This window comes from Hypanus sabinus, unplaced genomic scaffold, assembly GCF_030144855.1.
Source record: "Hypanus sabinus isolate sHypSab1 unplaced genomic scaffold, sHypSab1.hap1 scaffold_476, whole genome shotgun sequence".
In the NCBI taxonomy this organism is placed as follows: Eukaryota; Metazoa; Chordata; class Chondrichthyes; order Myliobatiformes; family Dasyatidae; genus Hypanus; species Hypanus sabinus.
The window spans coordinates 216,122-244,098 of NW_026781347.1; the positions used below are offsets into that span (position 1 = coordinate 216,122).

Consider the following 27,977-nt stretch of genomic DNA (forward strand, 5'->3'; position numbering starts at 1 on the left):
GGCGCTGTATAGATCTCCAGCCACTGGTGGCGCTGTGCAGATCTCCGGCCTTCGGCGACGATGTGCAGACCTCCGGCCATCGGTGGCGCTGCGGAGAAACGCCTGCTGAACGCATGCGCGGTGCCGAGTGCCGCTGTTGTTGGCGGTTCTCCGATTCGAGCAGGGGTGAGTCGGGAATGATCCCGGTGTTGTGTAACTCGGGGGCCGGTTGCATTGGGAAAGGGCCGGGCCCGAGCTCTGCCGGACGGCTGAGGAGCAGGGCTGAAGTGGTAATTTTTTAGCTGCCGGAGCTGTGGGGGGGGGGGGGGGGGGTGGGTGGTGGTTTGATTGATAAGTTCGTGGCCTAAGTTGGAAGGCCTGAAGTTATACAGCGCTCGGTGCCTGCACGTGTCGTTCAACTCTTTGAGTGATTATGCAGAAAGTTTGAAGTTAATAACTTTTGTGGTATTTCTGTTTGACATAATTGAAAATGGCTAGGTTTTGTAAAATTGATCGGTTTTGTAAAATTGACTCCTTCCACCTTAGGCCATGAACTTATCAATCACTTCCAGTTTGTGATATCCAATTTGTGTACATGCTCATTTCATTTACTGGGCAACTGCCTTGCCCCATACGTGCAATGAGCAGGTGCACAAATTGGATGTGACATATATAGGGCTTCCTATAATGGCAAGCAGTAAACCAAGGTGAAATAAATATATGAATTCCAGAGCTCCACAGCTAAGACATTAACAAGATGACAGCCTATCATTACATTTCAGTGTATAACTGGTAAAATTAAACATATAATACTTAATTTAATAATATGACAAAATATTGCATTGTTGCACTTAACCGATTATCATAAAATATAATTATCAAGCAAGTAAAATAACTTTGTTTGCTTAGAAGCCAAAGGGTTGTTACTGAGAAAAATTTACTTTAGGATTTGCGAGTAATCCACGGACCACCATAGATGTAGCCTTACTAATACGACTGAGTCAGAGCAGACGGCAGGGCCCGCAGCGCTTAGCAGTGTTCCTCAGAGGTATAAAAATAACAGAAATAAAGCAATTCATTTTTTACGATTTTAGCCACCTAAATTGGAACCAAGTAATCAAGTATGAAAAAATAAACTCTGATGAACTATTGCAAAAGCCACAAATATTGCTGAATGTTATTCTCAAAAGTGGTAGGTTGGCAAATCTGCCTCGTACCATTTCTCTCGCAGAAATGGTTGGACGGGAAGTGTATCTGTGAGTGTCGATACAATCTCCTCACACGTCGGGTGTTACATAGTTCGACCTTTACAGATCCTGTTTAGTCTTTAAATATATAAAAAGTTAAAGAAGTTTGAATCTTTACATAAATTATTATCGCATTTATACAAATAGAAAATATCGTTGTTTGGAAGTGACAAATGTTAACGGGAGGACAGCAACCATTTGGGAGTTTTGGAAATGCATTTCATCTCATTCATTGCCTCACTAAATTACTCTTTTTCCTATCAACACAAAGAGAAAAAGAGCCTCTTTCCCATCAGCTACAGTTGGTGGAGCGAGGCCAAGGGGTTGATCCGCTATTAATGGTAGTTGAAATGACATAAAACTACCTTATAGCCCAGAAATGTTTTTTTTTCCATTTAGCTTGTAAAACAAAACTAAATTTATCCAGGTGTAGAAGAGGATTTTGGATGATTAGCTTGTGTATTTGATCAAAATCAGGAAGAAGATGAGCGAGCAGTGAATTTTTCTTTCATTGTTTTAAACTTCTAAACTTGGGTTTCTATGTTCATTCCGTGCTTAATATAGCTCCTTCCTGGAATCCAATGGTACCCGTTGGAAAGAGCAGGAAAATGCTTGCACTTCTGTGCAGGTATTTCCCAGCTTCCTTGGACAATGGGTCGAGCGAGAAGGAATTTCACAAATACCTAAATAAAAAACAGTCACAGCTCCAGGATTAAACCAAAAACGATCAAATATCCTAATGTTATTACTGGTACTTTTCCCCACCAGCCAACACCCCCACTTCCCAACCCCCTGCTTCCGTAGAATTCCCTCTATTTAATATGTGGCTGCTGTTAAATTACCCGCTTGTTTATTTTGACTTTTTTACAGAGGTATCGGAGCAGTTGTCCGGTGAGCTCTGGTAGCACTGCACCTCTGAATGTATGATCCCTTCTCCCACCTGGTTCCATCTGCTTATCTCTGCTCATCTTGTTCAACCTCTGTGCAGTCTCCTAAACCCATCTTCCTGCTTCAGTGATTTACATCTCCCATCTGGGTCATCTTCGGTCCACCCTGTATCCCACCTCCTCAATGTTATATATCAGCAAACTTTCTTCCAACCTCTGTCTTCATTGTGAAGTGTTCTTTTGTACCTTTGGCCTCGCTGAGTCATTTCCAGAATCGGTTATTGTTAGCTGGAATGCCGGAGGGTCATCAGGTCCCAGTTCTGTTGTGCATTGGTGTGGAGGTGCTAGTTTATGAACAGTGACGGGCTGACACACTGCAGCATTTTGCTGGCAGCAAAGAGTACTGGGAGAGTTGGTGCTTGGGCTCTAATCCTGTGATCGGCTTTCCAGGCAAATGGAACTATTGGTGTTTTGGCTTTGACTTTGGTTTGAGCTTCTACAGATGGGGCCGGACGCTCGTCCTGCAATGAAGCAGAAATTTCGAGCAGCTGGACATTGGTTGTGGGGAAATCCCGGATTGCACGACCCAGTGTGAGATGTGGGGACGATGTGTGAGACTCTCAGGGTTGGTGAGTGGCAGATTAAGCTGTGTGAGTCTGTGAGGTTGGGTCCTGGGATATCATAGTTTTTGATCCAGCTAAAGTGGACCCAGGGATTGAGCTGTTTGGGCTTGTGAGGTGTTGATCGAGTATTTCTGGCCTGGGATCAGATGTTTGTTTCTGGAGTTCCTTTGGAAGCAATGACTGCCAGTCTGAGGAGAGGATGAGTTCCCATTCCATCCTCACAGGGAGAGGCTGTGAGTAACTGGGCTGTTCCGTGTTTACAACAGTAGAAATAGACCCTGAGTCTGGTGTTCAAACTGTGTTTGGAAATCTCCCCCCCCCCCACTGTCACACAGTGGAAATCAGGCAGCTGTGCTGGAGATCTGCACTAATATCTGAAAATGTTTGAACTCAATCTAATGAAATGTTATTAATTGAATTGTATTGTAAGCTGTTCCTTACCTGCAGAGTCTTTCTGGTAATTCCAGTTTCTTTTTATTTCTTGGTTTATATTTCATGGAATGGACCTGTTTTAACCTGGAAATGAAAATGGCTGTGATAGTTTGTAGGCCTCCGTTAGAGTCTCTGCAGGTCTCCCCTCTCCACGCCAACGATGTTGTCCAAGGGAAGGGCATTAGGACCCATACAGTTTGGCACCGGTGTCGTCGCTCAAGGACACACAGGCAGCCTCTGCCAAGGCTCGAACTAGCAACCTTCAGATCACTAGACCAACGCATTAACCACTTGGCCACGCGCCAGCACATGTGATAGTAGAACAGTAAAGAAAGCACAACTTTTCCCTGTCAATTATCCTGGAACCGATTTTTCCGTTTTTCCTGGAAATGTGTTCAGTACAGTGTTCCTAACAAGGTTTACATGAATAATCTCAGGAACGATCGGTGTTATGAATGAGGAGCATTTGATGGTTCTGGACCTGTGCTCAATGGAGTTTAGAGGGCCGGTGGGGGTGGTGGAGGGATGTATGGTTAATAAACCTACCGAATGCTGAAAAGCCTGGATACAATGGACATGGAGAGGATGTTTCCATTAGACTGTGATCTGACAGTGCAGTCTCAGAATAAAGATGCTTCCCCTTAAAACTCAGATGAGAAACATTTTATGGCCAGAAGATGTCTGATCTTTGGAATTTGTTGCCACAGAGGGTGGTTGAAGCTGCCATTTGGGTATACATATGACAGAGATTAACATATTGATGATTGCTGAGCAGCTCAGGGTTACAGGAGGAAGGCAGGAATGTGGTGTTGGAATAAAAATCAGCCCTGGTTGAATGGTGGAGCAGACCAGATGTATCGAATCACCTAATTCTGTTCCTGTGTCTTATGTCTTACCATGACTGAATGATGGCTCCTTCTTATCCCATATCGTCTGTGACATGTGAGGGACAATAAAAGATTCTTCACTGAGATCATTACATCTGCCTTCAGTGTTTAAATTTCAGTGAGTTTTGTTCTTAGTAACATTACACAGAAATGTTTGGTTCTCCTTTTCATTATTAATGTGCTTCATTGTCTCTCTGTTTAAAGTTCGACCTGTGGTGAGAGATTTATTTGAAGAAAAACCCCAACTGGAGGCAAACCACGACTGATGACGTGGGAACAGCAACAAATGAACCAACCCGAGGACTGAGAGCACCGACTGGAGAGAACCCATCTGACTCGGAGATTCCGGTGATTCAGTCAGGAGAAAGTTTGGTGAGTCTCATTTACTCAAACACTGGTCCTTTAGACATTACATACCTGTACAAAGGAAGGGAGGAAATAGTTGGAGTGAGACTGAATGTGCCCAGCAGAACCAGTTATGCCTCTGTCAGACCCAGTTGCAATCAATCCAGGTCTGGTAATGTGCTTCCAGCAGCCCAGCCCTTTGAAACCACTCCCATTCCCTCACAGTGGTTACTCAGTAAAAGATCCTGCATCCTCTGAAGTAGCTTTTGGTCAGATCTGAGTGGGGAGAGGGAAAGAGAGGGGAGTGTTTATACTGACTGTCTTTCAAAAACAGTATTTGTTTGAACTTGCTGCAAACTCTACCCATACCCTGTACTTTCTCAACCAAATTATTGACATAGATTACAAGTAGCAATGGGTGTAACCCCAGGGAACGTCACTAAGCATGGAACTCGAGTCCAAGAAACAGCCTCTCATCATCACCCTGTGCCTCCTACCACCCAGCCATTCCCAGACTCTGGGGCTCTGTAACAAACTCAATGTTAACAGGAAGATTAGTCAGTGATTAAGATGATGAGAGAATTGTGGCCTCCTGAAAGGACACGCGAGCTGAGCTGTCTGATTCACTGGACCAGTTCCACCCTCGTTGACAACGTAATTTACCCGTTGCCCATCCACCCACGTCATATCACCCACAGTACCCCAACCACTCTCTGTCCCGCCAGTGGCCCCACACCCTTCTGACCATTCATCCCACACCGACACATAGACAGGCCCCCTTCACCCACGTTCACCCTCCCAGCTTGGGGAACCACAACAAACTGATCCCGCGATCCCGACACGGTGCAAAACTAAAACCAGGGATGCAAGACTGGAGAGCCCGGAGCCTCCCGCTGTCCGGCTCGGTCCCACCCCTTTCCCACAGCAACCAGCCCTCGATTTACACAAACCCGAGATTAACCCCTTCCTCACCGCCACCTGAACAGGGGAAACACCCGCATCAGCTGGGGTTGAGCTGCAGTTGGTCCCCATATGAGTTAAAACTCCCCGCTGTCGGATATGGAGACCAGAATCGTACGCGGTAAAACCATATAACAATTACAGCACGGAAAAAGGCCATCTCGGCATTCCTAGTGCGTGCTGAACACTTACTCTCACCTAGTCCCACTGACCTGCACTCAGCCCATAACCCTCCATTCCTTTCCTGTCCATATACCTATACAATTTCTTTTTAAATGAAAAAATCGAACCTGCCTCTACCACTTCCACTGGAGGCTCGTTCCACACAGTTATCACTCTCTGAGTAAAGAAGTTACCCCTCATGTTACCCCTAACCTTTTGCCCCTTAACTCTCAACTCATGTCCTCTTGTTTGAATCTCCCCTACACTCAATCGAAAAAGCCTATCCACATCAACTCTATCAATCCCCGCATAATTTTAAATACCTCTATCAAGTCCCCCCTCAACCTTCTATGCTCCAAAGAATAAAGACCTAACTTGTTCAACCTTCCTCTGTAACTTAGGTGCTGAAACCCAGGTAACATTCTAGTAAATCTCTGTTCTCTGTTGACATCTTACGTATAATTTGGTGACCAGAACTGTATATAATGTTCCAAATCTGGCCTCACCAATGCCTTGTACAAATTTAACATTACATCCCAACTCCTATACTCAATGCTCTGATTTATAAAGGACAGCATACCAAAAGCTTTCTTCACCACCACATGAGCTTCCACCTTCAGGGAAATATGCAACATTATTCCTAGATTTCCTCACAGTCTACAAGCTTTCTCTATTTGTGAACTAACCTCTTCTCTCCTAGACTCTTCAATTTGATTCCCACCACCCAACCATTCTAGTTTAAAGTCTCCCCAGTAGCCTTCACAGATCTCCCCACCAGGATATTGGTCCCCCTAGGTTTCAAGTGCAATCCGTCCTTTTTGTACAGGTCACTCCTGCCCCAAAAGAGGTCCGAATGATCCAGAATCTTGAATCCCTGCCCCCTGTTCCAATCCCTCAGCCACGCATTTATCCTCCACCTCATTCCATTACTACTGTCACTGTCGCGTGGCACAGGCAGTAATCCCGAGATTACTACCTTTGCAGACCTTCTTCTCAACTCTCTTCCAAGATCCCTATATTCTCCTTTCAGGACCTCTTCCCTTTTCCTACCTATGTCATTGCTACCTATATGTACCACGACCTATGGCTCCTCACCCTCCCACTTCAGGATATCATGGACGTGATCAGAAACATCCCGGACCCTGGCACCAGGGAGGCAAACTACCATCCGGGTCTCCTGACTGCTTACACAGAATCGCCTATCTGACCCCCCTAACTATTGAGTCCCCTATTGCTACTGCCTTCCTCTTCCTTTCCCTACCCTTCTCAGTTACAGGTCCGGACTCTGTGCCGGAGGCACAGCCCCTGTTGCTTCCCCCAGGTAGGCTGTTCAACCCCCCCCCCCCCAACAGTACTCAAACAGGAGTATTTATTGTCAAGGGGTACAGCCACTGGGGTACTCTCTAGTACCCGACTCTTCCCCTTCCCCATCCTAACCGTGACCCACCTGTTTGCCTCCCGTGGCCCCGGTGTGACCACCTGCCTGTAACTCCTCTCTATCAACTCATCACTCTCCCTGACCAGACGAAGGTCATCGAGCTGCAGCTCCAGTTCCCTGACACAGACCCTTAGGAACTGCAGCTCGGCGCAGATGTGAATGTCCGGGAGGCTAGGAGACTCCGGGACCTCCCACATCCGACACCGAGAACAGCAAGCTGCCCTCACACTCATAATTCCCAGCATGGAACCGTAATCCCACGGTGGATTTGTTCGGTGAGTTGTGAACATACGTGATTAATGACTCTGCAACTGGGGACTGGATAAATAGTTAATCTAACAATTCTAATCAGACACACAGTCTCCTTGCCTTTCTCCCTCACCCCTAGCTACTTACCCCACTTCCCTCACCACACCCTCCTCACAGTCTTTCTCATTGGGGCCCTCTACTCCAGCCCTCCCTTCTTGCTCCCTCTCTCCCACACTCTCAACTCTCCCTCACCCCTTCCTTATCATCGCCCCCTCAATCATCCTTGCTTCCTCACCGCCTCTCTCCCTCCCGCTTCTCTCTTCCCTATCCCTCTCAGTTGCACTGCTACTTGACCAGTCTCCCACTCTCTTTCACCCCTTTCCTCGCGCTTTCCTTTTTTGCTACTCTCTCTACCCCTCTAGTAATAAATCGTACTCCTCTCTCTTGTTTCTCTTCATCTCCTCACTCTGTCATGCCTCTCTTCATTTCTCTCTCCCTCTCTCCCCTATCCATGTTTCTCTTACTCTTCCATTCTCTCTCCCATCCCACAATCCTTGTCCCTAACCCTATCACCCACCAACTCGATCTCAGTCACCCTCTGTCTTCCCCTCTCCATCTCCTCCTCTCTCATGCACCTCAATCAAACTCGTCTCTCTCACTCAGTCGCCTCCACCACTCTGTAACCTCTTCCATTTCCAGCTCTCTCCCTCTCTGTCTCTCTCCCTACATCCCACCCTCCCCCCTCTCTCAAACACTCTCCCTGCTGGCTCCCGTATCCCACACTGTCTTCCCCTCTTTCTCACCCTCCAAATCTACCACTCACCCCACGCATTCTCCCTCTTCGCTCCTTGTCAGTCCCACTCCTCCTCCTCCTCCCCCTCTCCCCCGTCACACCCCGCGCTCTCCACCCCAGTATGCAAACGCCTGGGCACCACTGGTCAAACTTCCTGTTACTATGAATAGTTCAGTGAGTAGAAGGTGAACTGGTCTCCAAAAGTCATAAAATTAAAGATAAAACATTCAACATTTTAAGCAAGATTAGTGTATTATTAAAAACACAAAAATGCTGGTAGAATTCAGCAGGCCAGACAGCAACTATGGGAGGAGGTAGTGACAACGTTTTGGGCTGAAATCCTTCTTCAGCAGTTTAGTGTATTATTTCTGTTTTGTACAATTTTAGAGTGGGGAAAAAAAGGAAAGGAGCATCATGGAAAAGTTTGGGCACCCCAAGAGATTTGAGCTCTCAGTTAAATTTTACCAAGGTCTCAGACCTGAATTAGCTTGTTAGGACAATGGCTTGTTCACAGTCATCGTTAGGACAGGCCAAGTTATGCAGATCACAAACCCAGACTCCTCAAACCTTGTCCCAACAATCAGCAGCCATGGGCTCCTCTAAGCAGCCGCCCAGCACTCTGAAAGTTAAAATAATTGATGCCCACAAAGCAGGAGAAGGCTATAAGAAGATAGCAAAGCGATTTCAGGTAGCCGTTTCCTCAGTTTGTAATGTAATTTAAGAAATGGCAGTTAACAGGAACGGTGGAGGTCAAGTTGATGTCTGGAAGACCAAGAAAACTTTCCGAAAGAACTACTCGTAGGATTGCTGGAAAGGCAAATCAAAACCCCTGTTTGACTGTAAAAAGACCTTCAGGAAGATTTAGCAGACTCTGGAGTGGTGGTGCATTGTTCTACTGTGCAGTGACACCTGCACAAACATGACCTTCATGGAGAGTCATCAGAAGAAAACCTTTCTTGCGTCCTCACCACAAAATTCAGCGTCAGAGGTTTTTCTGACATTGAGGGAGAGTTTGTTTTCTTGACACCAGACAGAGGTTGTTCAGACCTCAGACAGAGTCAGCATCAAATGCTTGAGCCTGGTGCGATGGATGTGTTGAGCTGTGGAAATCACGATGCACGAAGCATCGTAGGAAAGCCAGATGAGCCCAGGGCATGGAATTGTGATATCGTAGGCATTACTGGGAATTGGTTGCACCCAACAGTCTGAGGGATCTAGAGGAACAAATTTGTAGAGAGTTCACAGACTATACCAAGAAACAATAGTTGATATAGTAAGTGATTTTAACTTTCCATATATTGACTGGGACTCCCATACTGTAAAAGGACTAGATGGGGTAGAGTTTGTCAAATGAGCCTTAATCAGTACGTAACACATCCGGTGTAGAAGTGTGCAATAAGCTTTGGGAAACGATCTAGGGCTGGTGACAGAAATTAGTGAATGGCAACACTTTGTGTATAGTGATCATAATGCCATGAGATTCCAAGTAAGTACGGAAAAACAGAGGCCTGGACCTCTCGAGATTCTAAATTGGAGAAAGATCAATTTTCATGGTATTTGCAAGGATTTGACAAGTGTGGACTGGGACAGGCTGTTTTCTGGCAAAGGAGTACTTGGTAAGTGGGGGTTCTTCAGAAGTGAAATTTTGAGGGTGTAGAGTTTGTATGTGCCTACCATAATAAAACTTGAAAGGTAATTGGTGCAGGGAACCTTTGTTTTTAAGAGATATCGAGGCCAGGGATATTTTGTTCCTCTAAATTCCTCAGGCTGTTGGATGTTACCAAGACACATTAATGACTACAATATCATATTTCCACACCCTGAGCTCATCTGACTTTCTGTAGTTGTCTTCTGTTGGTTTCTAAAAGCTTCCCAATGTTTTTTGCTGTATTATTTGCCCTCTCTTTGGCTTTTATGTTGGCTAAGGCTTCTCATTTCAGCCACAGTTGTGTCCTCCTGCCTTTCCAATGCTCAACTTCTTTGGGATGTGTCTATCACTCAGCTCCCGAGTTGCTCCCAGAAACTCCAGCCATTGCTGCTCCATCGTCATTCCTACCAGATTCCCCTTCCAGTCAGGTTTGGCCAGCTTCTCTGTCACAGAAACATGGAGAAGGTCAGAACAGAAACAAGCCCACTCTGGACGATCGGAATGGTAATCTATACTGGAGACAAAATAGATGGGGGAGGTTTGAAATAGTAGTTTTGTATCTGTATTTGCTCAGGAGATGGACACAGAGTCGATAGAGGTGACACAAAGCAGCAACAACTTCAGAGACCCTGGACAGATTACAGAGGTGGAGGTTTTTGCTGCCTTAAGACAAATTAGCGTGGATTAATTCCCAGGGCTCGGCAAGTTCCCTGGGACCCTGCGGATGACAAGAGCAGAAATTGTCAGGGTTCAAGCAGAGATATTGAAATCATCCTTAGTGACAGGTGAGGTACTGGAGGATTGGAGGACAGACAATGTTGTTCCACTGTTCGAGAGGGGCTCTAAGTAAAAACGAGAAAATGTTATGTTAGTGAACTTGACATCAGTTGTGGGAAAGTTATTAGAACATATGGGCAGGAACCCGATATATAAGTATTTGGCTCAATGTGGACTGATTAAGGATAGACAGCATGGTAGATCATGTCTGACCAGTCTTATAGAGTCTCTCGAGGAAGTTATCAGGAAAGTGGATGAAGACAAGGCAGTGGATGTTGTCTACATGGACGTTAGCAAGGCACTTGACAAAATCTCATATGGGAGGTTGGTCAAGAATGTTCAGTCATTCAGCATTCTAGATTAGACAGGAAATCGGATGAGACAATGTCTTTGGGAGAAGCCAGAGTGTGGTAGCAGATGGTTGCCTCTCTGTCTGGAGGCCTGTTACTAGTGGTTGCCACGGAGATCAGTGCTGGGTCTGTTGTTGTTTGTCATCTATATCAGTAATCTGGATGATAGTGTGGTTAACTGGATCAGCAGATTTGTGGATGACACCAAGACTGGTGGTGTAGTGGACAGCGAGGAAGACTATCAAGGCTTGCAGTGCAATCTGGACCCCCTGGGAAAATGGTTTGAGAAATGGAAAATAGGTGTTCCACTTTGGTCTGACCTACCAAGGGAGGCCTTTCACAATGACTGATCGGGCACGGAGGAGTGTTGTGGAAGAAAGGGACTTGGGAATACAAGTCCTTAATTCACTGAAAGTGGTCTCACAGTCAGATAGAGATGGAAGGAAAGACTTTAGCCCACTGGCCTTCATGAACCAAATATTGACATTATATAGATGTTATGTTGACTTGTAGAAGACATTGGTGAGGCTTAATTTAGAGTATTGTGTGTAGTTTTGGTCACCTGCCTACAGGAAAGCTGTAAAAGAGGTTCAGAGATTTCAGAGAAAATTCACAATGAAGTTGCCATGTCTGGAGGACTTGGGTTATAAGGAAAGATTGAACAGGTCAGAACTTTATTCCTTCGAATGTAGCAGATTGAGGGGAGATTTGATTGTGATAGAGAGGAATAGATAGTGGAAATGCAAGCTGGCTTTCTCCACTGAGATTGGGTGGGACTACAACCAGAGGCCAGGGGTTAAGGGTGAAAGGTGAAATGTTAAGGAGAACATGAGGGGAAACTTCTTCGTACAGACAGTCATCCGGGTGTGGAATGAGCAGCCTTCAGGAGTGCCAGCTCGATTTCAACATTTAAGAGGTTTGTGTAGGTACCTGGATGGTAGAGGTGTGGGAGTGGGCAGTTTAAATAGTTCAGCACAAACTAGATGGCCCAAAGGACCTGTTTCTGTGTTCAACACGAGTGAATCTGCAGATGCTGGAAATAAATAAAAAAACACGAAATGCTGGCAAAACTCAGCAGGTCAGACAGCATCTATGGGAGGAGGTAATAATGACATTTCGGGCCGAAAACCTTCATCAGGAGTGAAGTAACATGGAATGGTCGATGGGGATAAGAAGTGGGGGGAGGGTTAAAGTAGAGAGCTGGGAAGTGATAGGCTGGAGGGAAATGGGCTGGGGGAAGGTGGAGAATTATGGGAAATAAAAGAGAAAGAAAGGTAGGTCTGGGGGGAGAGATTATAGGGAGGGGGGACAAAGAGAGAGAAAGAGAACCAGACTAAAATAATCGATAGGGATGGGGGTAAGGGTGGGGGGCAGGGGTATCAATGGAGTTCAGTGAGTTGGATGTTCATGCCGGCAGGAAGGAGGCTACCTAGGCGGGAGATAAGGTATTGCTCCATCGAACTGTGTCTCCATCTTGATGGCAGAGGAGGCCAAGGACAGACATGTCGGAGTGGGAGTGGTCTGTGGAATTGAAGTGTGTGGCCACAGGGAGATCCCGCCACTGCTGGAGGACTGAGCGCCGGTGTTCAGCGAAACGGTCTCGCAGTATGTGGCGGGTCTCCCCAATGTATAAATGTCCACATCGGGAGCACCGGATACAGTATATCACCCCGGTTGACTCACAGGTGAAGTGGTGCCTTACCTGAAAGGACTGCCTGGGGCCTGGGACTTCATTAACTTCGCTTCCAACTTTCACCTCAAATTCACCTGGTCTATTTCCGACACCTTCCTCCCCTTTCTAGATCTTTCTGTTTCTATCTCTGGAGACACCCGATCCACTGACATCTACTACAAACCTACTAACTCCCTCAGCTACCTAGACTATTCCTCCTCCCACCCTGTCTCCTGCAAAAATGCTATCCCTTTCACTCAATTCCTCCGCCGCATCTGCTCTCAGCATGAGGCCTTTCATTCTCGGGCAAAAGAGATGTCTTCCTTTTTTAAAGAAAGTGGCTTCGTCCACTATCAACTCTGCCCTCCATCGTTCCTCCCATATTTCACGCACCTCTGCCCTCGCCCATCCCCCGCCAGCCCACCAGGGATGGAGTCCCCCCTGGTCCTCACCTATCACCCTACCAGCGTACAGATCCAACGCATAATCCTCCGTAACTTCCGCCACCTCCTACCTCCTACGTGATCCCACCACCAACCACATCTTCCTCTCCCCCCCCACCCTCGGCTTTCAGCAGGGAACACTCCCTACGCGACTCCCTTGTCCATTCATTCCCCCCCAACCCTCCCCACCGACCTCCCTCCGGGCACTCTTCCCTGCAAATGGAAGAAGTGCTACACATGCCCCCAAACTTCTTCCCTCACCACTATCTCAGGCCCCAGACAGTCCTTTCAGGTGAGGCATCACTTCAGCTGAAAGTCAACTGGGGTGATATACTGTATCCGGTGCTCCCGATGTGGCCATTTATTCATTGGGGAGACCCGCCGCAGACTGGAAGACCATTTCGCCGAACATCGGCCATCGGTCCTCCAGCAGTGGTGGGATCTCCCTGTGGCCACACACTTCAATTCCACAGACCACTCCCACTCCGACATGTCTGTCCTTGGCCTCCTCTGCCATCAAGATGGAGACACAGGTGGATGGAGCCATACCTTATCTCCCGCCTAGGTAGCCTCCTTCTGCCGGCCTACCCTTACCCCCATCCCTATCGATTATTTTAGTCTGTTTCTGTGTTGTACATTTCTAGAAGAACCTGAAATATTACAACAATTCACTCTGAGCCCTTTTAACAACTGTGCGAACCAACCATTCACCTCAGCAGGAATTTTTATATGGCGTTAAAACTGTGGCACTTTAAGTTAATAACACAAAAGAAAATCCCAGCTGCACATCAAGAAAAACTATTTGTGTGAGAGTGTTTAAGTTACTGTGGGGCCGGGCACCCATGCAGCTCAGTGGGAACAGGGAATAATACCAATGGAGAGAGTCAGACTGAGCCAAGGCACAAATTTGAGACGGCAGAAATGCCCCATTCTTATAGAGACAGGAAGAGCATCAGGGAATTGATGCTCATTCCAGATACCAGCACTCTGCCCAGTCAGAAGATGATTTCTCTCTCCAGCTTGGGATGTACCTCACTGTAACAGTGTGATACCAGATCAAACCTTGGCAACTCAAGTAATCTCAACTGAAATGTTGTCCTAAACCCACTGATGGATTTTGAAAATCTTTTTACAGGTTAAAAATGAGAAGGAATTTGTCTCCAGGAATCTCAAACTTGGCATGCCAGTTTTGCTGTTTCTGTCTAGATATTTAAGAAGTGGAGCAAGGGATTCAATCGACCATCCTTCCTACTCAGACTGTGGGGAGGGATTCACTCGGTCATTTGACCAACTTGCATGCCCGTCATTTTACACAGGAGAAAGGCCGTTTACCTGCTCAGACAGTGGGAATGGATTCACTTGGTTATCACAATTGAATGTACATCAGCAAGCTCACACTGGGTAAGGCCAATCACCTGTTCTGTGTGTGAGAAGGGATTCAGTCGGTCATCCCACCTGTGGACACACCAGTCAGTTCACACCGGGCAGGAGCTGGTCATCTGCTGAATTTGTGAGGAAAGGTTCACTCGGTCATCTGATCTAATGGCTCACCAGCGAGTTCACACGAGGGAGCGGCCGTTCACCTGCTCAGTCTGTGAGAAGAGATTCACTCACTCTTCCACCTTGTGGAAACACCAGCGAGTTCACACTGGGGAGAAGCCGTACATCTGCTCAATCTGTGGGAAGAGATTCACTGAGTCATCCACCCTACTGGTACATCAGCGAGTTCACACTGGGGAGAAGCCATTCACCTGCTCAGTCTGTGGGAAGAGATTCACTCAGTTAACCCACCTACAGAGTCATCAGCGAGTTCACACTGGGGAGAGGCCATTCACCTGCTCAGAATGTGGGAAAGGATTCACTGAGTTATCCAGCCTACAGAGACATCAGCGAGTTCACACTGGGGAGAAGCCGTTCACCTGCTCAGAATGTGGGAAGAGATTCACTCAGTCATCCACCCTACAGAGTCACCAGCGAGTTCACACTGGGGAGAGGCCGTTCAACTGCTCAGAATGTGGGAAGAGATTCACTCGCTCTTCCAGTCTACAGAGACATCGGCAAGTTCACACCGGGGAGAAGCCGTTCATCTGCTGAGAATGTGGGACAGGATTCACTCAGTCATCCCAACTGCTGGTACACCAGTCGGATCACAATGAGGAGTGGCCATTGTTATGAATCTCTAGGTTTCGTTTGCTGTGGACTATCATTTTAAGAGAGAGAAATGAAGAAGATGAATCAGTCTGACTTGCAGCTATTTTACATTGCTCGCAGCTTGTTTAGTTTAACCGAGGACATAGACACTCAGAGTCAGATGGGGATGAAGGAGGAAAAATGGAAGGATCGAACCCAGGGAACTAGTGGACAAGGGTCACTGTTTGGAATTTTACTATGCCCACAATGGTGGGTTAATTATCAATTCAGCATACATCGAATGTGTGGTTGTTACCTTGTTTGATCCATAGGAGTGGATCTGTTTTGGGGTATCCTGTGAAGACCACTGATGTGTTAACCCTTGCCTAGATGTGGTGTGGTAATTCACTTGACGATACCTCTTGTGACAAGTCACTTTCGGTGATAATTCATATGTGGATTTGGAATGATGACAGATAAAATCTACAGCGACTATTCTCTCATTTTACAACCATGGAACCTGTGGAATTCAACATAATTGCCTTCTCTCGACATTTACCCTAGATTACAAATATCTCTCTCTCATCACCTATTCTGTGGATGAACTGAACATTCATACTTTACCATCTCAAGACTCCAAGCCTTGTTTCCCCCGAGAATAGTTTGGGAGCTATATTTACACACATGCCACTTAACTTTTGTTTATCTTCCTTAAGTTATTGTATAAGTAGATTCTATTAAAGATTGTTTTAACATCAAAAACAGACTCCAGGTGTAGTCCATTGCTGCTGGTTCGTTTCTAAAGCATAACAATTCAGAGTAAAATTGGGGCCTGCAACTGGAATATGAACAGATTTGGGGGTGTATTGATTAGTTATCGATTTCATTGGGGAAATTCCTTTTGATTTATTTGTGTGTGGAAAATCAGCAGCAATGGATGTTGATAGATGTCAGGAAGCACTAGCCTCTGAGGCATTAGAGGACGCCGGTAGGATTGAGTTGTTGAGTCTTGCTAGAAGGTTAAAACTTGCTAAGGGGAAATCGACAATGAGGAGGGCTCAGATGCAGAGGATAATAGCTGAACATTATGTATCTGAGGGAGTGTTTAAAGTGGCAGAGTTGGAGTTTTTTCCTGAAAGTAAACCTCGTGAGCTTGAGCTCCAGTACAAGTGAGAAAAATTAAAGATGGAGGCTGCGGAAAGGCAGTGGGAGCTTGAGACTAGACAGACAGAAAAACAGGGAGGAAGCAGAAAGACCGGCTGTTTGAGTTGGAAAAGATAGAGAGATTGCAGCAAAGGGGTCTAGCGTTAGACTCTAGTGTTAAGTTGAGGCCAGTCAAGAAGTTAAATTGGTTCCTCCATTTGACGAGGTAGAGGTTGATAAATACTTTCAGCATTTTGAGAAGTTTGCTCAGAGTTTAAAATGGCCAACAGAGGGTTGGCATATTCTCTTACAAAGTGTAATTCAGGGGAACGCTTAGCAAGCCGATTCTGCTTTGACAGTTGATGAAGCAGCTGATTATAGAACATAGAATAGTACAGCACAATACAGGCCCATTGGCCCACAATGTTGTGTCAACCCTTAAGCCCTGCCTCCCATATATCCCCCCCACACCTTAAATTTCTCCATATACCTGTCTAGTAGCCTTTTGAATTTCACTATATCTGCTTCCACCACTGACTCAGGCAGTGCATTCCACACACCAACCACCCTCTGAGTGAAAAAACCTTTCTCTAATATCCCCCTTGAACTTCCCACCCCTTACCTTAAAGCTACATCCTCTTGTATTGAGCAGTGGTGCCCTGGGGAAGAGGTGCTGGCTGTCCACTTTATCTATGCCTCTTAATATCTTGTATACCTCTATCATGTCTCCTTTCATTCTCCTTCTTTCCAGAGAGTAAAGCCCTAGCTCCCTTAATCTCTGATCATAATGCATGCTGACTAAACCAGGCAGTATCCTGGTAAATCTCCTCTGTACCCTTTGCAATGCTTCCACATACTTCCACATACTTCCTATAGTGAGGCGACCAGAACTGGACACAATACTCCAAATGTGGCCTATTCAGAGTTTTATAGAGCTGCATCATTACATCGCGTCTCTTAAACTCTATCCCTCGACATATGAAGGCTAACACCCTATAAGCTTTCTTAACTACCCTATCTACCTGTGAGGCAACTTTCAGAGATCTGTGGACATGTACTCCCAGACCCCTCTGCTCCTCCACACTACCAATTATCCTACCATTTACTTTGTACTTTGCCTTGGAGATTTCAGCTTCCAAAGAGCACCACCTCACGCTTCAGAAGGTAGAAGCAAAAAGTAGTAAGGTGAAAAGTAAAAGTGGCAGGCAGGCAAATCCGGGGCAAAAATCAAAAAGGGCCAGTTTTCAACATAATTGTATAAGGGCTAAGAGTGTTTAAAAACAAGGCTGAAGGCATTGTGGGTCAATGCATGGAGCATTTGTAACAAGGTGAATGATTGAATGTGCAGATAGTTATTAATGAATATGATATAGTTGGGATCCCAAAGTCATGGCTCCAGGGTGACCAAGGATGCGAGGTCAACATCCAGGGATATTCAATATTCAGGAGGGATAGACAAGAAAGAAAAGGAGGTGGGGTAGCATTGCTGGTTAGAGAGGAGATTAATGCAATAGAAAGAAAGGAAATTGGCCTGGAGGATGTGGAATCAATATCAGTACAGCTGCATAACACTCAGGGGTAGAAAACGCTGGTGGGAGTTGTGTACAGGCCACATAACAGTACTAGTGTGGTTTCGGATGGCATTAAACAGGAAACTAGAAATGCGTGCAATAAAGGTACAACAGTTGTAATGGGTGAGTTCATTCTACATATAGATTGGGTGGACCAAGTTGGTAAGGGTGCTGAGGAAGAAGATTTCTTGGAATGTATGCAAAATGGTTTTCTGAACCAAAATGTCGAGGAACCAACTAGACAGCAAGCCATTCTAGACTGGGTATTATTGTGTGATGAGAAAGGGTTAGTTAGCAATCTTGTCGTGCGAGGCCCCGGGTAAGAGTGACCATAATATGGTGGAATTCTTCATTAAGATGGAGAGTGACGTAGTTAATTCAGAAAAAAAAGGTTCTGAACTTAAAGAAGGGTAACTTTGAAGGTATGAGATAGGAATTAGCTAAGATAGACTGGCAAATGATACTTCAAGGGATGATGGTGGATATGAAATGGCAAGCATTTAAAGATCGCGTGGATGAACTACAACAAGTGTTCATCCCAGTTTGGCAAAAGAATAAACCAGGGAAGGTAGTGCACCCATGGCTGACAAGGGAAATTAGGGATAGTATCAATTCCAAAGAAGAAACATACAAATTAGCCAGAAAAGGCAGCACATCTGAGGACTGGGAGAAATTCAGAGTCCAGCAGAGGAGGACAAAGGGATTAATTCAGAAAGGGACAAAAGATTATGAGAGAAACTGACTGTAAAATCTTTTATAGCCTTTTAAAGAAAACGATTGGTTGACAAATGTCAACCCTTGCAGTCAGAAACAGGTGAATTGATCATGGGGAGCAAGGACATGGCAGACCATTTGAATAACAACTTTGGTTCTGTCTTCACTAAGGAGGACATAAATAATCTTCTGGAAATAGTAGGGGACCGAGGGTCTAGTTAGATGGAGGAACTGAGGGAAATGCATGTTTGTAGAGAAATGGTGTTAGGTAAATTGAAGGGATTAAAAGCAGATAACTCCTCAGGGCCAGATGGCCTGCATCCCAGAGTGCTTAAGGAAGTAGCCTAAGAAACAGTGGATGCATTAGCGATAATTTTTCAAAACTCTTTAGATTCTGGATTAATTCCTGAGGATTGGAGGGTGGCTAATGTAACCCCACTTCTTACAAAAGGAGGGAGAGAGAAACTGGGGAATTGTAGACTGGTTAGCCTGACATCAGTGGTGGGGACAATGCTAGACAGTTATCGAAGATGTGATAACAGCACATTTGGAAAGAGGTGAAATCATCGGAAAAAGTCAGCATGGATTTGTGAAAGGTAAATCATGTCTGACAAATCTTATAGAAGTTTTTGAGGATGTAACTAGTAGAGTGGATGGGGAGATCCAGTGGATCTGGTATATTTGGATTTTCAAAAGGCTTTTGACAAGGTCCCACACAGTAGATTAGTGTGCAAACTTAAAGCACACGGTATTGGGGGTATGGTATAGATGTGGATAGAGAATTGTTTGCCAGACAGGAAGCAAAGAGTGGGAATAAACGGGACCATTTCATAATGGCAAGCAGTGACTAGTGGGGTATTGCAAGGCTCATTGCTGGGACCCCAGTTGTTTACAATATTTGTTAATGATTTAGACCAGGGAATTAAATGCAGTATCTCCAAGTTTGTGGAAGACATGAAGCTGGGAGGCAGTGTTAGCTATGAGGAGGATGCAAAGCAGATGCAGGCTGACTTGGATAGGTTAGATGAGTGGGCAGATTCATGGCAGATGCAAATTAATGTGGATAAATGTGAGGTTCTCCACCTTGGTGGCAAGAGCAGGAAAACATGGTGGCCAATTAGGAAAAGGGGAGGTACAACGAGACCTGGGTGTAATTGTACGCCAGTCATTGAAAGTTGGTATGCAGGTACAGCAGGCGGTGAAAAAGGCAAATGGTATGTTGGCATTCATAGCACGAGGATTCCAGTATAGGAGCAGGAAGGTTCTACTGCAGTTGTACAAGGCCTTGGTGAGACCACACCTGGAGTATTGTGTTCAGTTTTGGTCCCCTAATCTGAGGACAGACACTCTTGCCATTGAGGGAGTACAAAGAACGTTCATCAGATTGATTCCTGGGATGGCAGGACTTTCATATGAGGAAAGACTAGGCTTATACTCGCTGGAATTTAGAAGATTGAGGGGGATCTTATTGAAATGTATAAAATTCTAAAGGGATTGGACCGGCTAGATGCAGGAAGATTGTTCCCGATGTTGGAGAAGTCTGGAACGAGGGGTCACAGTTTAAGGATAAAGGGGAAGCATTTTGGGACCGAGATGAGGAAAAAGTTCTTCACACAGAGAGTGGAGAATCTGTGGAATTCTCCGCCACAGGAAACAGTTGAGGCCAGTTCATTGGCTATATTTAAGAGGGAGTTAGATATGGCCCTTGTGGCTAAAGCGACCAGGAGTATGGAGAGAAAGTATGTACAGGGTTCTGAGTTGGATGATTCGCCATGACCATGCTGAATAGCGGTGCAGGCTCAAAGGGCTGAATGACCTACCCCTGAACCTATTTTCTATGCTTCTATCATCCGAACATCAACTCCCTAATCATTCTGCATCACTTATTAATTCTTTTTTAATTGATTATGGCTTAATTGAAATTTGGAGGCATATGCATCCTAGTGATAGAGAATACTCTTTTTTTCCTCACATGTTCATAATAAATATTCGAGAATCGACTATTTTATAGTCAACCCTCGATTTCTATTTAATGTTCAGAAATGTGAATATGATGCAATTGTTGTCTCTGATCATACTCCTTTAAACCTAATAATTGAACTGAAAGATGTTGCTTCTACTGGACCACTTTGTTTTCCAGAACATTGTCAACGAAGTTCTGAATTTGTTGAGTTTATTGAAACTCAGAGTTTTTTATCTTTAATAATACAGGAAACGTCTCAAAGTTAGTAATTTGGGATACATTAAAAGACTATTTAGGTGGTCAGATTATTTCATATATAGCTAAGCTGAAGAAACAGACAAGAATGGAATTAGATAAAATCTCTAAACAAAGAATTAGATAACATCAGTGCTACCTCTCCAAATGTTGCTTTGTTTAAAAGAAGAGTTGAATTACAATCACAGTATAATTTATTACTAACATATCCTATTGAAGGATATTTGCTTAAATTGTAAAGTCAGTTTTATATTTTTGGGGATAAAAATACTAAGCACTTAGCTTCCCAATTAATGGCAGCTGTAGCTAAGACAAATTTTAAAGATTCGTAAAAATATTGGAGATATATCATGTAACGATAAAGATATTAATAATATTTTTCAGGATATTTATTCTTTTCTTTATAGATCTCAACTTTCTGCAGATTCCTCCAAAGTGAAGGCTTTTTTTTTTACATAAGATTAAATTTCCTCAAATTACTGCTGAAGATCAACAGATGCCTGATGCACCAGTTATTGAGCATTTAATTCAGAAAACTATGTTGTTAATGCAGTCAGGTCAAGCTCCTGGACTTGATGTGTATTTGGTAGGATTTTACATAAAAATTGAAAGGTTACTTTCTCGTTACCTGTTGGAAATATTTCATGAATCCTTTCAGAAGGGTAGTTTACCTTTTTATGAAGCTTCTATTTCTTTAATCCTTAAGAAAGATAAAAATCCTACTGAATGTTCATCATATAGACCTATTTCGTTATTAAATGTGGATTTGAAAACTCTCTCTAAGATAATGGCTAACCACTTGGAAAATATTTCAACTAAAATTATCTCGATGGAGCCAACAGGCTTTATTAAAGGTCGTTACTGTTTCTCCAGTGTTCGGAGATTGATGAACATTATATATTCATCACTATCTAAGGAACCCCAATGTGTTATCTCTTTCGATGCAGGATAGGCATTTGATAGAGTTGAGTGGTCATATTTGTTTAAAATTTTAGGAAAAAATTGGTTTTGGTAATAATTTCAACAGGTGGATTCAAATGATTTATGAGAATCCTATTGCCACAGTTATTACTAATAATTTCAGGTCCTTTTTTCCCCACTTTCAGTGGCACAAGACAGGGTTTTCCATTAAGCCCTTCATTATTTAATCTTGTACTGGAGCATTTGGCCATAAAACTCCGTGAAGCTAAAAATATTCATGGTATTTCTATGAATTGAACCATACATAAGATTTCTCTTTACACAGATAATCTTTTGGTAAAAGATTTTGGTAAATTTTCAGGATATAAACTTAACTTCAATAAAAAGGGGATTGTTTCCATGAAATGCTGCTGTGTTTAAATATAATGATATTCCATTTAGAATTGTTCATTCTTTAAATCTTTAGATATTATAATTACTAAATATATATCTTTATAAAGATAATGTAGTTCCTTTAATGGACTCCATGAAACAACTATTTTCTGGATGGAATCCACTTACTCTTGCTTTAATAGGTCGTATCCATGCCGTGAAAATGATGATTTTACTTAGATTTTTATATATTTTTCAAAATATTTCTATCTTTTTAAATAAAAAAAATTGATCAAACTGACTCACTTATTTTGTACTTTATTTAGAACAATAATTTAGAACAATGGTTTTTTATATTGAATTTTTTTATTTAAACCTTCAATAACTCATCCGATTTTTCTCCTGTGGAGAAATAAGGGGATCCGGTCTTGTGCAGATTTACTTTGTGATGGCCGATTGATGACTTTTGAAGAGTTAATTAGCAAATATTCTCTCTCATACACACTTACTGCAATATTTTCAGGTTTGACATTTTTTTACAACAATACTTATCTAAGTTTCTATATATGGCAGAATCTGATTTGTTGGATACAATTTTGAATTTGAATCCATTAGTAAGAGGTTCCATTGGTAGAATTTATAATTTATGTTTACTATAAAAAGATATCCTCTCACTAAAGATTAAACAAGATTGTGAGAGAGAACTTAATATGACCTTTGTTAATGAAGATTGGTTGCGAGTTCTGAAAATAGTAAATTCTTCTTTGATATGTGCCAATCACGGTTTACTTAAGTTTAAAATTGTTCACCGTTATTATTTAACAAAGGTGAGATATTCAAGATATTTCCTGACATAGACAATTACTGTGATAGGTGTAAAACTAAAATATCCACTTTGTCACATATATTCTGGTCATGTTCTTCATTAAAATCTTTTTGGAAATCTTTGTTTTCTACCATTTCTAAAGCTCTGAAAATTAATTTACAACCTATTACATTGACTGTACTAATTGGAATAGTTCCACATCATATTCAGGGTATTGCATCTTCACATCAACATGTAATTGCATTTGTTACATTGTTTGCAAGAAGGGCTATTTTATTAAAGTGGAAAGATACCTCTGTCCCTACATTAATTCAATGGTTTTCTCAAGTAATGTTATATCTCGGTTTTGGAAAAAAAAAAATGGAAGTAGAACTTTTGATCCTTGATTGGACTTTGAGAGAAGATGGGGCTGTTTTGCCAAATTATTTAATTTGTATTATTTTATATGGTTTCCTTCCAATTTTATTTTATATAAGGATGAATTAGCAGTTAATGATTCTTTTTTCTTTTTTTTTGAGAGAGAGAGAGAGAAAATATGAATATATGATGGTAAGATGTATTGCTGTGGGAGTTGATTCCTAATGTTTTTTTTTTCCTTTTTTCCTTTTTTGGTAGTTAGTGGAGTTTCTTTTTTTTAGTTAGTTGGGGTTCTCCTTTTTTCCTTCATATATTTTGATAAGCTTTTTTCTTCAGGTTTATTAATTGTATATATATGAACTTGTTGAAGTTTTGTATCATTTTCTAGCTGTAGAAGATTATGCATCAATAAAAAGTTTCTGAAAATGAAGATTCATTATTTTTGTTAAAGGATTTATGATTTAATCATGATGGCATGAAGTCGATCTGATGTTGAATTGAGAAGCGGCAAGACCTTTCCTGAAATGGAACAGCAGAACAAATAAATCAGAGAAATCTGTTACTTGCGCAGAAATACATGATATGAAACTTGAATTTGGTTCTCTTACAGGTGACGGATGCTAACCGAAAGCTTGACAAATCTATCTCTACTCTTCAAGAATCTCTGAAGAATTTGGACTTTCAATTTCATTATTTTTGTTAAAGGATTTAAGATTTAATCATGATGGCAGGAAGTCGATCTGGTTTTGAATTGAGAAGCGGCAAGACCTTTCCTGAAACACCTTTCAGATGCTCAAACAGACTACCCATCGAATTGAGAGGGAACAATAATAGTTAACAAACAAGAATTGAAGGTGTCGTCTATGGAAAAGAAAGTTAATGAAGTCACATTGGAATTATCAAGAACAAAGAGAAAAAAAATGATTGATTTAGACAGCAGAGCGCGCTGGAAGAATTTTCGGGTTTGCCTGAAAATACTGAAACTGGTGACCTGTTAAATTTCTTCTGAGATATGCTGCATTCACTTTTTAGTGAGATCCTTGAAGTGAACCCTTTACTCGACAGAGCACATAGAATTCCGAGATTTCGGCGTTTATCTGAATTACGTCCACGACCACTCATACTTTTCTTGCATTGTTATACAAGCAAAAAAGCTATACTCCGAGAGGCTAGAAAAAGAAGACAACTAATCTACAATTCAACTGAAATTGGTATAGTGGAAGATATTGCTCCTGAGATTTTTGCCGAAAGAAGGAAATACTGGGAAGTGATGCTTTTTTCTTTCTCAATAATAGAAGTTTTGAAGTAATAGAAGAATTGTTAAGAGGAGTTGTGGTTCCTTTTTTATGTTAGCTCAGTGGTATACTCTACATGATTTTGACAGTGCATATTCCTTTTTTTGTACTTTTATTGAAATATACATTTGATAGTTCTTCTCTGACTCTCAAGTGATCTCATCTGAAATGTTGTCCTTCACTCACTGATGGATTTTGTATATCTTTTTACAGTTTAAATCTGACCAGGAATTTTTCTGTGGGAATTAAAACACAACAAACCAGTTGTGCTGCCTCTGTCTGGATATTTAAGAAGTGGAGCAAGGGATCCAATCAACCATCCTTCCTGCTCAGGCTATGGGGAGAGATTCACTAGGTCATCTGACTGACTGGCACGCACATCATTTTACATAGAGGAGAGGCCATTAACCTGCTCAGCCAATAGGAGTTAATTCACTCGGTCATCTCATCTGAAGGTACATCAGCGAGTTCACACTGGGGCAAGCCCATTCACCTGTGCTGTGTGTGGGAAGGGATTCAGTCTGTCCTCCCACCTGAGGACACACCAGTCAGTTACACTGAACGGAGGCTGGTCATCTGCTGAACTTGTGGAGAAAGATTTATTCGGTCATCTAATGTAATGCCTCACCAGCAAGTTCAAACTGGGGAGCGGCCGTTCACCTGCTCAGTTTGTGAGAAGAGATTCACTCACTGTTCCACCCTATGGAGACACCAGCCAGTTCACACTGGGGAGAAGCCGTTCACCTGCTCAGTCTGTGGGAAGGGATTTACTCTGTCATCCTCCCTATTACGCACCAGACAGTTCAAATTGGGGAGCGGCCGTTCACCTGCTCAGACTGTGGGAAGGAATTCAGTCAATCATCCAATCTACAGAGTCATCAGAGAGTTCACATTGGGGAGAAGCTGTTCACTTGCTCTGAATGTGAGGTGTCTTTCACATGGTCATCTCACCTACTGAAACACCAGCGATTTCACACTGGCTTGAGGCCGATCACCTGCTCAGACTTTGGGAAGAGTTTCTCTCAGTCATCTCCACCAAATGTGCTTCACTAAGTTCACACTGGGGAGTGATTGTTCACCTGCTGTGAGTGTGAAAGGGATTCTCTCAGTAATTAACCTTATGGCACCATTAACCTTGTAGTTCACAATAGGAAGAAGTTTCAGTAAGCTGTATACTGGATATTTGTCCATCCCCTTTGCTGAATGCAACTTTGAGACTGACTGTCGGTGCTGAACTCCGCAATTATTGCTGCTGCTCACCACACCCAGTTCTGCACCCTGGTCACTGGGCATGGGAGGAGTTTCTTCTGCTGCACATTCACCTTTAATGGAACTGGAGATTAATATTCTGGCTCTGATACAAATAAATCAGTTCTATTTTGAACTCTGTCTTCGGATTCTGTTGAATTTATAACACTGCTAATGTACAGTAGATGGTCAAGTCAGGCCAGCTGGACCCTGCCAGTGATTCTGTTCCAGGTGAGTCCTTGTAAATCCTCCCCTGTTGTTCACCTCTCGCTCTGCCTGTGGTGATGGTTTCCAAGCAGTCACCACTCTGTTGGTGAAGAGGTTTCCTTGGAAGTTCCTGCAGACTGAAGAAGTCGAGCTGACTGCAGTTCTGTCTGAGATGTTCTTCGCCCCTCAAATCTCTGGGTTGAGGAAGAATGACATTGGTAGTTAACCTCCTTATTCATGGCTCATTTCCACATTATGGGTCATTTTTCCTGCTTCTAAAGGGTTGTTGAAAGCGCACTTTCCTCTAAAGACTGAAAGCGGAATGGGGAACCATCTGTCGGATGTTCAACGGAGCAGGGTCAGAAACCAGAGGCAATTCTGCACAGGGAAGAGTTTGGGGCTTGGCGATGATCAGGGTGAAAACGTATGATGAGGAGAAGGGAATCAGCAGCAGGCATGGCAACGAATGACAGAGTAGTAACATTTGGAAGCTGATTGACAGAGAAAATAACTTGGTTGTCTGACTGATGACACAAACAGTACCTGTGGTGAGGTGCTCCAGTGGTCGAGGAACACGTGTGTGTTGGGAACAGTTTTATCTATTGGGGGAGCTGTTCCTGCTTGTTTATCCTGTAATGTTATATCTGGATGGTTATTATGGGTTGTCCTATCTGAAATAATGTATGGATTATCATGTAATTTGTAAGATTTTGACTCTAAAACTGGATCACGCTTAAATTTATGATGGCTTTTTGAAGTGATGGAGGTCATTCATCAGTACTTTAAAGCAATATTTCGGTGAATGATATTTGCCACTTGATTGTACTTTTGTAAGTAATCCGATTGAGTTAAACTGCTGCAGGATCCTGGATTGTGTTGGATTGTGGCTGGTTTCTCTTGGCATTTTGTGCACTTACTGCCTTGTTTGTTTGTATTTCATGTATTTTTTTGATTTTTTTTTTTACATTTTAACCACCTTGTCCTGTAGTTCTGCAAGGAATGTCTCTCTTTCTGGGAACAGTTTTCCAACTCTCAGTCAGGTGCTCGATGCTTCCTTGTCACCATCCAGTCTGCTCAGATCGTTGGGATGTCTCCCATGGAGGGTCATACTCATTCGACTGGTTAATGTCTTCTTCGAGAGTGATGATTCATTTTTCTGAGTTGGCCTCTCATGTACGTTTTCTGGTCTATCTTTCTTATAGCGATTGCATATACACACATGGAGTGCTGAATCCAGTTCATGTTTGTTGTCAGTTCACGTTGTTTGAAGTTTCATCTGACGGTTGTGTGATTTTTTTCATGTGTATGATTTCTCTTCCTCCTTCTGTCCAAAGTCTAAGTGGGTTTGTGTGTAAATAGTCTTTTCTAAAGTTGCTATTTATCTTTTAACTTTGCTGATTGAAATGGGTCCAAGATATTTTTATTAAAGAAAAATCAATGTCGGTATTGATGAAGGTGTTTATTGCATTTGTTGTATTTGATTACTATTGTGCTCTGTTTGACAGGGGTTTTTTTTTAAGCCTTGAACTAAATTTTGTCAAAAGTTTTCCCAGATACATGGGAATCAAGAGTCCCGATAAAGGGTCTTGGCCAGAAATGTTGATTCCCATCCTTAGATGCTGTCTGATATGCTGAGATTCTCCAGCACTTTGTGTGTAGTTCTCTAGCGTTTGCAGGTCCTCTTGTTTCCCAGATACTTATATATTTCTTGAAAGAATAAGCCAAAAACAAGCTGCTATCGGGGCTGTGTGGCTCTGTTGGTAAAATATTAAATAAAATCATTGGAAGGAGTTGCCATGGGGTTGGAAGGTGTAGAATCTCCTTGGGTTGAATTAACGAGCAGCAAATATAAATAAACTCCCTGATGGGAATTCTACAGAGACCTCCAAACAACAGTAAGTATGTGGTCCACAAATTACATTGGGAGATAGAAAATGCGTGCCAAAAGGGCAATGTTACAATGGTCATGGAGGATTGTCATGCAGGTGATTAGGAAAATTAGGATGGTGTTGGTCTCAAGAGGAGGAATTTCCTAGAATGCCTACAAGATGCGTTTTTAGAGCAGCTCGTGGTTGAGCCCACT

General features: G+C 43.1%; 1 protein-coding gene across 7 annotated transcripts; it reads left to right on the forward strand.

The window, feature by feature from the left end:
• On the forward strand, nt 1–27,977 carry LOC132389119 (zinc finger protein 383-like). Of its 7 annotated transcripts, XM_059961572.1 has the most exons (4): nt 2,623–2,742; nt 4,128–4,173; nt 4,260–4,427; nt 14,028–21,064. In XM_059961572.1, exon 4 carries the CDS (start codon nt 14,435–14,437, stop codon nt 14,984–14,986), a length of 552 nt encoding a protein of 183 aa, XP_059817555.1. In that variant the 5' UTR covers nt 2,623–2,742; nt 4,128–4,173; nt 4,260–4,427; nt 14,028–14,434; the 3' UTR covers nt 14,987–21,064. The 7 variants fall into 7 exon arrangements, 5 of the variants coding, with proteins under 5 accessions (XP_059817551.1, XP_059817552.1, XP_059817554.1 ...); XR_009510425.1 differs by lacking the exons at nt 2,623–2,742; nt 4,128–4,173; nt 14,028–21,064 and adding exons at nt 1–269; nt 27,955–27,977; XR_009510424.1 differs by lacking the exons at nt 2,623–2,742; nt 4,128–4,173; nt 14,028–21,064 and adding exons at nt 1–269; nt 21,076–22,908.

Bases quoted from the DNA above. Each gene is read 5' to 3' on its own strand.
- LOC132389119 (XM_059961568.1), top strand. From the start codon at position 14,435: ATGGCTCACCAGCGAGTTCACACGAGGGAGCGGCCGTTCACCTGCTCA.